Here is a 15,188-nt window from a genome sequence, read left to right on the forward strand (position 1 = left end):
GTTTTAAATCATCAATTCTCATCAATTCTTATTCTTTCTAATTCTTTCTTCTCATCAACTCTCATCAAGAAATTCTTGATTCTCTCTCTCTCTCTTTCTATCCTAGCCTATTACAAACACAATTTCTCATACATTAGCACTAGGCACACCTAGCCAAGTTCGAAGTTGCCTTCGCCCTAGACGTGAAAGGTTTTATTTTCTGAGGGTTTGGTCCCAAATCTCTCTTTTAATTATTTAATTTAATTTAATTGTTTATTATTTTCCTTGAAGTTACTAACGTGTGTATTTTTTTATTAGAAAGAGGTACGAGGAATCCAAGTAAGTGCTTTAATTGTTTACATTGTTATTATGATATAAATTTCATGTTAGGATGTTTTATTGATTCCTAGTATCATGTTTAGGATGTTCTTAGTATCATGTTAGGATGCTTTCTTTAGTATGATATCTAGGGTGATTTTCTTATATCAATTATGATTCCTACAATGCTTCCTACATTCTTTCCTAATATAATGTTAATGTCATGTTAGGATTAAAGCTTTGATCATTAATGTTTAGTGACATGCTAGGGTTTGTTATTAATCTTGTTAGTATCATGCCTAGGATCTTGCTATTATTATGCTATATCATGATTATGATTATTTTTATGATTTATGATTATAATTGTTATGATTATTTATTATGTTGCTTGATTTTTATTATTTATTGCTTGATCACGCCTTTTTATGCATGTTTAAAGGGAATTTGGACTTGTAATCACGCTTAATAAGATAATTAATAATCTTGTTTAGGGTGAATATAATTATAATTCAAGTGATTGCCAATAATAGATTTATTTGTGCATTAATATTCAACCAACATAGATAAACAGGTTTAGGGTTAAACATATTGATTGCATGTTAGTCAGAAAGCGCACATGAATACGATCAGAATAAAGTAGAGGCCTATTATTAGGGCAGGTTCAATCTCTTTTAGGTTGGATTTGTACCTTCATCCCCGAACTACCAGTCATGGTTCAAGACCTATTGGAGTTGACGATCTCTTGGATCGTTAAGGGGTGTAACCTTCACCTCGTGAACGGTTTACAAGCTCCTAAAAACTTGTTGGCGACTCTTTTGCTCTATCTTCTTTCCCTTTAGACGCCACCGTACTTTAGTGTATGATCACAGTGGGGTTCAAGCTAGGGGTTAGTGCTTGAAATATTCTGTACACCTAGCAACCCTTAATCTTTTAATAGTCCTCTCAATCTTCGATCAAATGGCACTAGAAAATGACCACGTGCTCTACGCATACAACTCAAAGGAAATGATTAGTAGCATGGCTACAAGTGTAGCCTTAAAGAGGAAAATATTTTTGTCTTATTTTTAAGAATGAAATAGACTCAACAGCTATAACAAAGCACCAATGACATTCTCCAGCAACGGCGCCATTTTGACAAGGGTTGGAACTAGGTCATCATCTAATTCTCCCTTGGTCAAACTAAATTTGTAAACACTTAACAAACCTTATACTAGTACGCGGTAAGTCAAGGGTCGAACCCAAAGGAATGAATTGGAGTTATGATATAGTCTAATATTAAGCTAAATCGAAGAATTATCAATGGTTGAGTTGGTAACTAGAATAACAAGAATCAAGACAAATCAAAGTAATCGAACAATATACTAAACACTAGGGATATAGGTTCCACATGCAAGCTCAACAATCACGCTAATTGATAGATCACCCAATTGATTCAAACATTGCAAGGGACAAACAATAGTTGCAATCAAAGGAATTCAAAGGTTATCTCCTATAAACCAAGCTAGGGTTCACTATAAATGGCTAACAAGGAGAATCACAATCAAATTCAATCAATTAAAGCAATTCTCAAATCAATTGTTCGTGTCTTTGAAATTTGCAATGCAATCTAGATTAATCTTATAGGTTGATCACTCCTAGTCTAATTAATCACATGCACAACTGTGTCAACCAATTTAATTGCAACAATTCAATCAATCAATGATCATCAACTAGCAAAAATTATCAATCAAGCATGCTTCCCCTTCTCCCTAGCAACTAATCTACTCACTAATCATGGTGAAATTGAAAGCCAAAACAAATTCAATAACAAACATATTCATCTCAAGCTAAATCAAAAAGAAATACAATCAATCAACAAATTCTCAAAGCTAAATCAAAATCCAAACCAAACATTCAAACATAAAAGAAAATTGCAATTGAATTAAATTCAAAGGAAAGAAATCTCACAAACTTTCATTGATATGAAGAAGAATTCCAAACTTGATTGAAGAAGCAATGTTGAATTACAAATCAAATCCAAGGATTACAATCTCTACTCTCTCTAACTTTTCTCTAGTTTCTCTCTCTAAAAACTAAGCAAATGAAATATTATCTAAACGTTATCCTTCAAAAGGATTTACAAGAGTATTAATAGACAAAGAAGAAAAGTTGATCGGTCGCGCCCTCTCCAAGAAGACCCCGCGGGCGCGCAGAAACGGGTACGGAACCCATAACTAACTCCGCGGGCAATCAAGGTAAGACCCGCACCCGCGGGTACTGTAGCACGCGCCCGCGGAAAAGCCACCCGCGCCCGCGGCTTTGGGATCGGCAGATGCCCTGTTCCAGAAGAAGCAGGGGATCGCGGTCTCTCTATCTGGAGCAGTCTCTCCAGATTCTCCGCGCCCGCGGCTAGGACGCGGAGAGTTCCTGCCTAAAATCACCAAGTTGAAGCACTTAACCCGCGACCGCGGCCTTCAGGTCCCGCACCCACGGCAATGAGAAGATGTAGAGCGCCCTCTCCACGAGGCTTGAATCTCCTTTGCTTAGCTCTTTTTGCTCCTCTTGAATCCTTTGCAAAGCTAAGTCCTTAAGCACCTACAAGAGAAACCAAATAGAGAAAATAGAAGAGAAAAAGAGCAATATAAAAGGAAAACACGAAGAAAAGCACATAAAGGAAAGTAAAACACAAAGGAAGAAGAAATAGAGAAACTAATGGAGAAATGACCAAAATGATAAAAGAAAAGCATGAAAAATATAGTGAAAATATCCTAAAACACTACCCTATGAGTGTCATAAATGACACTCATCATATTATAATTCAAGTGATCGCCAATAATAGATTTGTTTATGCATTAATATTCAAACAATATAGATTAAACAGGTTTAGGGTTAATATATTGATTGTATGTTAGTCAGAAAGCGCACATGAATAAGAGAAGAATAATGTAGAGTTCTATTTTTAGGGCAGGTTCAATCTCTTTATGGTTGGATTCGTACCTTAATCCCCGAATAACTAGTCATGGTTCCACACCACTATGGAGTTAACGATCTCATGGATTGTGAAGGGGTGTAACCTTCACCCTGTGAACGGTTTACAAGTTTCTAAAACTTATTGGCGACTCTTTTGCTCTAGCTTCCTTCCCGTTGGACGCCACCATGCTTAAGTGTATGATCACAGTGGGGCTCAAGTGTGGGATGCTTGAAATATTCCCTACACATAGTACTTTACAATTTTAACTAATTGATAATTAGAGATAATAATAATCATTAAACTTGTACGTCAATCGACAACCGTGATAAAAGAAACATGTCAAATAAGAAAGGATGAAAATGTAATAAAGCGAATATGTGAAATATTTAATTTTAAGGAATAATCAAAGGAGAAGTAAAAGAACATTGAGAAATAAAGGGTGTATTATAAATTTTCTTATTATTACCTTATTACTAACTTTTTTTTAATAAAAATATATGAATCATATTTCTGATTCTTAACCATAATAACAACTGTAAATGTAACAACATTTTAACCACACAATTTCTCATACAACGTGGCAATGTGCGTATTATTTGCTAAGAAAAAGGTGTAAATGCAATTGATTGCATTTAATTTGAAATACATAATAAAATGTGCAGCATTACCTGTGCATGGATATGGTTATTTTTATAAAAATTATTCATCTGATATTATATATGTAACTCATTCGTTTTAAATTTATCAAAGGTAATTAATCATCACATTGCTTTTATCATTATTATGATATTTTAGGTTGAATGTGAAACTTTTTTTTATGGCTATTAACTAATCACTCATGACTCTTTATCCTCATTGATGCATTTCCAGATATGCTCCCTATCTAAAGATATAGATCATAAATGTATGTTATATGTTTATGGATAAATCATTACAAGGTAAAGTATGTTTTAATTTGAATTCCATCTTTCTAATTAAAATTATTTGTTTAACATAAATATTGTTATCATAAATAAATATATTATTTGGTAAAACTTACATTAAAAGTGCCAATTATCTGTTTATACCATCAATTTTATATTCTTAAATTTTATTTTATTTTTTATTTTACAATAGTTAAGGTATGCATATAACCATATATATAAATAATCATCATCTGTTCTATCACAAAAATAATATTATTCTACAAAAACTTAAGACATTGTAAATCAATATATAATTATTTACCTTGATATAATATTGTAAATGACAACAGAGAAAATGACAACTAGCTTCAAATATTGGGATGATTGTGTTCATCCTTTAGACATTGAAGCCTTATGGTTAGATCCTCAAGTTAGAACTGAATGGCTTGATTCTGGTGAAATTAGAGGCCAAAAAGTTCACCTCTCAAGAGATCCAGATGGACAACCTTTCCTTACACAAACAGAGATGAAGGTAACATACTAATATAATTTCTATTTTTTTTTAAACTATTTTTAAACCATTTTCTTCTTTTTCACTTTAGCCAATATGAGTTTACCTGGTACTAGCTGCTTTGTCGGGGAATTTCTCATCTAAATTAACGTGATTTGTGTGTTATTTGTTCATCTTTTGTATTAATAAAGCTAAATGAGCATAACTAAGTTTCATATTATTGATCAAATTTTATACTAAGTTATCCATAAACTAGTTAAACTATCTATAAACCTATACTAAAAGCAAATAAGTAATGACACTTGTCACTACATTATGAATAATTTTTCCGCCTTTTTATTTTTCCTTTTTTCTTCTCCTATCTTTTATTTAAGGAAATTAAGGAAAACAATTGGAAGGTGGAACATATTAAGTTAATAACATACAATATAAGTAATATAAATAAGTGAACCATACCATTTACAAATCTGTACAAAATATTAAATATTTTAAATTAAAGCTTGACAAAAATTGTGTTATACTAAACATTTTGCATACTACATCAATACTAGCTAAATATGACTTTGTCTTTACACATAAAATAATTAATAGTTTCATAGATCAAATCTGGGAAAAAAAAAAAGGGCTTTGGATGCAGCTAATATAGCTAATCTATGTGTGCATTTTTTAAAATAATTATTGATATTAATTAAATCATTTCAATAAGTATTAGAAAATTTTAATTGTGTAAAATATTATGAGATAATAGAGGAAATATTAAAGAGACATATGTATCTTTCAAACAAAAAAAAAAAGTAGACATGTGTAAATAAGTCTTTGTTCATACCGTCATCATACGTACATTTTCTAGCTTTTAATTAAGGAATAAGTAAACTATGAGGGAGTGCAATTTAAATTTTATTGTTGTAAAAATCGGTGGAAAGCAGGAAGTTATGAACCCAAAAGGATATGCAAATAAATTAAAATTAGAATCTTCATTTATGTTGTAGAGGCAGTTGGAAAGATTTTTTTATCCATGGTTTTGATTTAAAATTTTATGAAGTAGTAGTAATGATTTCATTTTTCTTGAATATATATATCTTTCTAAAGTCTCACCAACTAATACGTCTTTCAAGATGGTATCCATAAAAAAATAATAATAAAAAAAATTGGTAGAGACATAGATTAACTTAGCCGAATTTAAGATGATAAAAAACCAAAGGGAATGAAATAGTGATACAATGTGAATGCTCCAATAAAGTTTTAAATGTCGCGTGTTTGAACTTATCTATTTAAATATGTATAAAACCGAGTAATTTTATATATTGAACTATTGCTTTACTTTTATATATTTTTTTTAATTTAATTTGTTAATAATTTTTTTAAAAAAAATAATTTAAAATGATATTTTTAAAATTTATTATTGTGTATGGAACGGGACTTAAAACTAGTATTTATCTATTATCCAATCTCATTAATAATTTTGAAAAAGATTTTCTAGATATTCTATTTTTTTAATAGTTGAAGTTGATGAACCACGTGATTTCTAACGTACTGCCATTTTACAATCAACATCTTTAGTTACTCAATACCATTTTTTTAAGATTTATTTCCATAAAAGACTTGTTAGTAGTTTTAAATTACTTATCACTTGATCTCATTCAAAATATTACCTATGATATACTTGCTTTAATTTTTTAACTAGCAACCTTGTCTCATGACAAACTTATTTAGAAGGTAATAAACAATCAAATTTGTCAACATATTTAAACACCAAATACCTTTATTTTTCCTCTCTAATTCAATTGTTTGCAAGATAATTTTGTAAAAGTTGATTGTTTAACTTTTTAAATTGTTTCCTTAAAGTGCATTCCATGGCACAACATTATAAGTTAAATAAGGAGGAAGCATTAGGTCCTGTTTGATTCACTTTAATATTGCTGAACTGAAATTATTTTTACTGAAGTGAACTTATTTTTACTGAACTGAACTTAATTTTACTGAACTTAAATTATTTTTACTTAACTGAAATTATTTTTACTGATTTTCTATTATAATTCTTCTTTAAGAAAACTGAATTTTACTGAACTGAACTTATTTTTACTGAACTAAAATTATTTTTACTAAACTGAAATTAATTTTACTGAACTGAACTTATTTTTACTAAATTGAAATTATTTTTACTTAATATTATTTTTTTAAGGTGAAAAGAACAGGGCCTTAGAAAGAACTCTAAATGATAGTTTTGATATATTTTTTTCAAGTTAAAGAATGAAAGGAAACTATTGAGATTGCTAGACAATTGATATTTGATCTAATAACATTTTCCCCTTTTAGATTGGTTAAAGAAAGATTTTCCCTCGAAACATTACTAAACATAATTGCTTTATTATGATAATTAGATATTGTTTCATTTGTTTTGTAATACTTCGAGATAATATATACCACATTCACAAAAGCTTTTCACTATTATAATATTAATTTTGTATTCTTACACCATTACATTTAATTACTTATAAATAAAGATTATAAAAAATTATAACTTCACTTTATCTCACAAAATTTTAGTTTTTATATATAAATTATAGAAATAAATGTAGTCAAACATAGTTTATTAGTGAATAAGTAAAGTGTTACAAGTAATAAATGGAAAATCATCTAATCTTTTACTTTAACCAAATAACCTATAATATCAAATTTTGGGTTTATTCAAGAATAATATTATTGTATTCAACATTTCACATTTATATTTGGAAAAATATAATAAAATAAAATTTCTTCTTAGAGTATAGATATCAAAAATAAAAAATTAAAATATAAATACTAAGTAAATATTCAATCTAGTATACCAGTTTTACTTATCATTACACAAAACTTTTATTTCAGGCCATTGCAGAGATTGTTAATCGTAGACATTTTCATTCTCAAATGGATGTGGTATGTACTATCTAACTTGATTTTGATTCATAAAAATACTAAATAATAAGTAACAATTTGTTATACACCTTTTTGTTTTATTAGTATCAATACATCGTTAAATATGTACATATATATAAATAAACTTGTAAATCATAAATATAAGCGTTTTTATTTCTTACATATCATAAATATAATAGAGAATATTGGAGAAAAATATAGATTGTAATGTGTTGTTCTATCATTTCATTAAACCATGTTGTATATATACATCATGAGAATATTGTAACCTCCATGGACAATTAAGACTCCATTTATATGGGGTTACAATGTGAATTAGTAATGACATATGGGGGTTACAAAGAGATTACAAATAGAGGCATGATATTGATGGAGTTACAAGTTATAATGGACATCCATAATAATTATATATTTGTGTATCAAAGAATATGTAATAAACTTGATCAAAGTATCCTTTTATAAGGCCTAAAAAGTGTCGAATTTGTGTGGTTTTTTGGCCTGATTTTTGGACCCAGTTTGTCTCGACTTGATTTTTAATTTTTACGGGTATTAGGTAGCCTATATATTTTATTTGATTTTGACACGGCCCAAATTTGGCACAAAATGTCCACTATCATTTTGTCAATATAGTGTGATCTCGTGGCCCAAAAGGGGGCCAACTCGAAGTCTTAGCCTAAAATGGGGGATCCACCTAAATCAATTTGTGAGTTGTTTAAAATTTTTTAGTTGTTGATGTATTTATTAACATTTAAGTAAATGAGAGTCAACAATGTGTTAAATAGAGAGGAATTTAGAGTAAGTGAGAGTCTCCATTTTCTAAAACCAAAGTTTTAGGGCTAAAATCAACATTACAAGTTTAAAAACATGTGCAAAAAGATGGCATAAATAGTTTTTTTTTTAGTAACATTGAAAATAACTAATTATCATTAATGTGAATCATCATCTTTTAAACACAATATTGTTGTCATTTTTTATTTTTTTTTTTTTTTTTTTTTTTTTTTTTTTTTTTTGTTTGTAGTGACATTGATGTTGGAATGTGCAATAATTAACACAGGTCCATGAACATGAGAGGATCACCATTTTGTTAAGGATATATATTACTCCTAATTTTTTTGGAGACACATCAAGGAATGTTAAGGTTTTATGTAAATTATATTACTCAAATATATATCAAATAAGCATATAAATCAAATAAAAAGAGAAGATAAATGATGTTTTTGTGAATTGACTAGAATTTGCAACTCTACCCTACAACTTCTTCGACCACAACCCTGTATGTACTTAAAGCAATAAAATTAATACCATGAGCAGTTTGAAGAAAAGATAGAAGCTAGTTAGAAAGATAGTATAGAGAATGAGATCGAGATATGAATTCCAAGTCGATGTTAAGATTAAAAAATATACGAAGTACTTCTTAGTAAACACCCATTCAATGATAACAATTATCATTTAATTTGTCTCCATAAAGATTGATTTTAATGTTGGTTATTCGGCTGGGGACAACAAGTGGGTGTAGGTAAACCTATAAAATTTTCAACCAGACCTGTACTCATTTTTGCGGGTCCTGAACAATTTTTTTTACTCGAAACCCGATTAAAACGAAACTCGTTTAACCCGAACCTGTTTAACCCATACATTTGCAGGTCAAACCCCACCCATTGACCCATTGTTATGGGTTTTTCTGTTTAACGAATCTAGTTCTTTATACAAATTGATCATTTGTCCAAGATCCTACATTTATTCTATTTGTCATCAATTTATCTCATATAGCTCTCTCTCATATTCACACAAATTACCATTACACCAACCATCAACCCATATTAATTGCATCTGCATAAGCCACATCACCATCAGTGGCCTACACCAACCGCTATAAGATGGTTTTTAGTTTGGTGACGATTTAAATTATGTATTCCTCCATCCCTAATTGTTTTCTTTTTTTACAATATCCAAGATGCGTAGAAATTTTTTTAAAAAAAAATGACTGTGTATAATTTCTCTTACATATTAACCAGAATGTATAGTCAAAGCTATCCAACTTTGACCCAACAATTAGCAATTAGACAAAATATTTGACGCATAGGAAGTACGCAATGCCTAAAATTAATATTGGCGAAATTGTTCGATTACTAAAATTAAAAAATAAATAGGAAAGAAAGCTTAATAAATCAAATATTTATAAAAAATTAGGCAAAATAAAGTAAATTAAAAATTGTTCTTAAACCATTGGCCCGGGTTGACCCAACCCCGAAAATTTGGGTAAGAAATGTATTTCTCAATCTGTGACCCAAAGTGACCCGACCTAAAATGATTGTGATTTAGAGTGACCTGCACCAGTCAACTCGATTTACATGTCTAGGTTTAGGTGAAGGTATACATTATTGACATATTAGAGAAAATAGGATGAAATTGGGGACAAGTTAGAAATAATAAACATAATGGTGGTAGATTAAAGGGAAAGAACTTGTGTGGACCCGAGGTCCACAAATGCCAGCCAATGGTATATTGAACATAGTGTTCCTAATTTCAATATTGTAACCTTTATTATTAACATTTTTTGGTAAATCCTTTACTAAAACTTGTGTGGACTACGATCATGTTGTCGTATACCTGTCAAAAGATAAAATCTTAACAAAACCAACGAACAAAGTAAGTAGGGTTGAATCTACAAAGAGATGATTATTTAATCTAACCTCTAAGAAATCGGAGAAATAAACTATGTCATGAAATTGAGATAAAAATTCTAAACTAATGAAAGTACGAATTTTTTTAAAAAAAAAAAAGGCTCAAGGTTATGGTTCACCACACCTATAACTCTAAATCTATCAAAATACCATTAACAATTCAATTAATCAAGTATCTAGAGCAATTTCTCAGCCTACAATCGGGTCTTAACACTCTCTATTCAAATATGTAGTTTGGTCGCTAAAATAATCAGAGCTGTTTATTGTAAGTAAGCATCTAAAAGTATGATATTTCGACTCCAACTCTTATTAACAATAATTAATCAAATAATTGTCTTGGTTGTAAGATTAATAGTATAGCTTTATACATTAGAGATGTCAACCATTAATCAAACCATAAATAATATCAATCAAGAATTACAATACAATCATGGATTCCTCAACCCTAGAAATTAAACTACTTAATCATGAAATAAATAAATAAAAAATTAAATCTAATAAAGAAAGCATAATTAAAGTACAGAAATAAAATTAAATCGATAAATTAAAGTAATAAACTCAAGAACAAATCCATGGAGTCCATGAAGTTGTCCATGAAAAACTAAGGCTAGAGAGAAAACTATAACAAATGTATAAAATAAAAGCATAAACTGCCTAAGTGAAAAATAATATCCCTTGAGTAGGGTTGTGCACCAATCAAAATCGGACCGGATCGAGACCGGAATGGGCTGGAACCCGGAATCACTATATTTTAAGGACCGGAACCGAATCATAATCAATTGGTCCAGGTTCCGATCTAGACCTGTTTATTCCGATTTGGTCCGATTTTGGACCAGAATGGACCTATTATACTCTTTCTTTTTTTTTTTTTTTTTGCATTTTAATATTTTTATGTATACATTATTTTTTAACGCCTTGTTTTTGTACGCGTGCTTTCCTATTTTGCACCTAGAATTTATAAATTATAATTTTTATACCTAAATTTTTAAAATTTAAACATAATATATTAAATTTTCACCTTATTAATAAGAAAATACAAGATGTGAGGACCGAAGACCGACCGAAATCCAACAGTCCGATCCGGTCCAGTCCAATTCCGGTCCAGTTTCCAGCCTCTATCATTTTTTGCACACCCCTACGCTTGAGTATTTATATTATTCCTAATCCAAAATAAAACAGGAAAATAAAAGTAAGATGTTTAATGATTGGTCGAAATATAGAGTTATAGTCCACATATGATTCCTCATCATATGTGCACACACCCCACCCATTGGGCGATGGTCGGATAAGCTGTATAGGAAGGAGTTTGACCAAAGGGCATTGGTTTTCCATCCCTCTAATTAGTAGCTACGTCCCTCACGCACAGCACGACCATCATCCGGTGGCTGGGCTATGGGTTGGCAGCTTCACAGATTCAACTCTTGATGGCGTAACTCAAGATCTAGGAATTTTGTAGAGGCATGCAGCATATTGTTGGAAAGATCTTTAAGTCTAGTTTCCAACGCAACTTGAATTACTCCAATTGGATCTATAAAACTCAAGTTATGATCCATAGTTTTTCTTCGTTTCATACTCAAATTCATCTCCTAAAGGTACAAAGCGACTCTTTTGGATCAAGTCTTGATGGCGTAACTCAAGATCTAGGAATTTTGTAGAGGCATGCAGCATATTGTTGGAAAGATCTTTAAGTCTAGTTTCCAACGCAACTTGAATTACTCCAATTGGATCTATAAAACTCAAGTTATGATCCATAGTTTTTCTTCGTTTCATACTCAAATTCATCTCCTAAAGGTACAAAGCGACTCTTTTGGATAATATATATTTTTATTTCTAATCGATATAAATCTAGACCTAAGATTTAAAAAACACATCTCTCTCATTGATCAACCTCAATTCATCAATCTTGCGTCCAAATATCATCTGAATTAACTCTAAACATTTTAAATTGAATGCGCCTAAGTGGCTATATATATGAAATCACCAGAAACGTTATAAAAAACACAAATGTAGTGTAATAGAGAGATATGTGATGACTTATGCAAACATGAACCTAAAAACGACAAAAAAAAATTTAAAAAAAAAAAAAAAAACCTAAAATGTTACTACAAAAGTAGCATAACATGCTTATAAATCCTGTATGAATATGACTCATCAGATCACTATAATATTATTGTGAACTTGAGATCACTATAACACAAACGGAGTGTAACAGAGAGATATATGATTATATGCAAACATGACCCTAACTTTAACATAAAGACCTTTATTGTTCATATTGATTAATACAATGAAACTCATTATGAAATATACAAATCTCTACTAGTAACCTTTTATTAACACATGAATTTCTTTTACATAATAACCTTTATTTTAACATAGTGACATTCTTATTAATATAAAGACCATTATTTAAAATATCATCTACTTTCTTGGGATTTCATTGACTCTTTTGACATCCGTTCAAAATCCTAAGGGTAGCACGTAAATGTTGCACATGACACTGATAGTTGTGCTAAGATACTAAGTTGTTTTGTCAGAAACTGCCTAATAAAACTTAGAATATATGACAAACTACCTGATAAAATAAATGTTGTAAGAAACCACCTATTAAAAGGTAAAATATTGTAAGAGACTACCTTTGGTCGGATCTCCACCGTTAACCTAATTTTCTAGCATTAAACCCACCACAAAACACCCCCAAGAAGTGGAAGATCCAAGATTTTATGGGTGTGCACTGCCAACCATCCACTGCTTAGTTTCTCCAAAATCCAATCCCTTGAAGGCTTGAAGTAGAGGTTAAATAATGCAAGACAATCAACACTCCAAGATAATTTAAGTGAGTAATTACATATTTATTTATTTATTACAGCTAGTAAAATTGAACAAAGATCATACCCAATTACAAGACTACATTTTGTCAAAAAAAAAATTACAAGACTTACACAATATTGCTTTGTAGCAAAATATTATACTCCGTATACCCAGATGAAATATCTTGTTCTTATTTCACCTAATTTCACCTAATTTGGGTCAAAAGTTGTAAAATTCCTACAAATTATTATACTCCGTATACCCAGATGAAATTTCTTGTTCTTATTGTAGTTTCTTAAAACAATTTTTATGTTAGGTAGTTTGTTAGAAATTCTAGGCTTTATCAGGTAGTTTTTGGCAAAAAATATGATATTCAGTATTTTAACACACTTTGTTTTGTTATTATCTAGGCACAAAGTGCGTTTTAGCGCCACTTTGGCCCAATTATTAATTAGATTGGATTTATTAAGGGACATCCTTAATTTAGGCTGGAAAACGTTTTATGTCCCCCTTTTCTCATATTTTAAATTCCATATAAGCTCTAGTTGGGAAGTCGGTTCTTGTCTTATCATGCATTGCAATTATTTGTTCGGATTAGGGAGCTAAGAGTATTTGTCTGCATTACACATTTTAGATTAAATTTATTCATTCATATTCTTTTTTGTCCAAGGCGTTCTTATTACAGTGATGATTAGTTAAGGTAAAAATGAACTTGAGAAAGTATTTATTTTGATAATTGTTTGGTAACCTTTTAGGTTTGTACTATAGTAGGAAGAAATGAAAAATATATAATACATTATTAAGAGATACATACATATATATGTGTGTGTGTGAGAGAGAGAGAGAGATGTATATACACATTTTTTTTAAGAGATACACATATTTTTTACCTTTAAAACTGTTATTGTACCACAGGACATGATTTGTGCTATTGCAGAATTAGAAAGTGATAGACAAGTCCTTGCAACACGATACATAAAGAAAACAAAAGAGAGGACTTTCGGTATCATGCAAATTTCTCCCCAAATTTCTAATTGGTTGTTCAGGTGAACATTATAATAGCTAATCTTATATGTAATATTTTACTCCATCCTTCATACATTAATTGACACGCTTGATATTTTTTCAAAACTTTTACCATATTTATTTTTATCCTATTACAATATCTAGCTTTTCTTAAAGTTATACTTCCTCCGTTTTCTTTTACTTGCAACACACCTTTTAGGCACGCAATTTTAGGAGATGATTAGTGAGGGTAAACGAGCTATTTTATCAATATAATTTTTACACGAAGATTAGAATAGGGTTAAGTATCATTTGTAAAAATTATAATGAATAATTTATCTGTTTACATTACATAAACCCGACCTCAAAACACGTGCCACAAGGCTGTGTGCAAGTAAAAAGAAACGGAGGAAGTATTACATAATAAAAGATGATCAAAGTTGATAAAAAAAAGTCTGATGTCCCAATTATTTTGGGACGGAAATCTAATAAGTTTTAAATTTTCTTTGTGATAGAGAACATGGATATCGAGCATGTGCATTGGAAGAAGAAAGTTCTACTTTGTATAGACCTTTTGTAAATGTATATTTTGGTGTTGCTTATTTGAAGTGGTTATCTAACTTTGACCATCGGTAAGTTTAATTAAATGCCATATAAAGTAATCACTCTCTCTATTCCTTTTACTTAATGTAATTACTTAACCTTGGAAATAAAACCTGGAAAATGGATTTTGTTTTTTACTTTTTTGGTTGAAAGATAAAGGAGTTAAAAGACATTAGTATCTTTATTATATATAGTAGACCGCGTAGTAGCGGTATGATGTGATAAAAAGCAAGATTTAATTATTTCATTCCAAAAAAAAAAAAAAAATTTAAAAAACAAAAATTAGGAATTTAAAAAATGATTATATCAAAACAAATAGTTTTAAGATTAAAAATAACAGGATTATAACACTTAATGGTACATTATTATATACAAAGTAGTATTATATCTATTACACTTTTGGTTATGCTTATCTATGAATTCAATTATGATTTATATGTTACAATTCAATAATTATGAATAGGGCAATAGATGAAGAGTTCATTGTCAGAGCTTTTAATGGTGGC

At 29.9% G+C, this 15,188-nt stretch overlaps 1 protein-coding gene across 1 annotated transcript; it reads left to right on the plus strand.

Moving 5' to 3' along the window:
* Window positions 1-4,506: 4,506 nt before the first annotated feature.
* Window positions 4,507-14,934, plus strand: LOC145556105 (transglycosylase). Its single transcript, XM_081617777.1, has 4 exons — window positions 4,507-4,684; window positions 7,529-7,579; window positions 13,990-14,120; window positions 14,595-14,934. The coding sequence occupies exons 1-4, from the start codon at window positions 4,508-4,510 to the stop codon at window positions 14,713-14,715; spliced, it is 480 nt and encodes a 159-aa protein (XP_081473903.1). The 5' UTR covers window position 4,507; the 3' UTR covers window positions 14,716-14,934.
* The last annotated feature ends 254 nt before the right edge of the window (window positions 14,935-15,188 follow it).

This window comes from Chenopodium album, chromosome 8 (genome assembly GCF_948465745.1).
Source record: "Chenopodium album chromosome 8, dcCheAlbu1.1, whole genome shotgun sequence".
Taxonomy (NCBI): Eukaryota; Viridiplantae; Streptophyta; class Magnoliopsida; order Caryophyllales; family Amaranthaceae; genus Chenopodium; species Chenopodium album.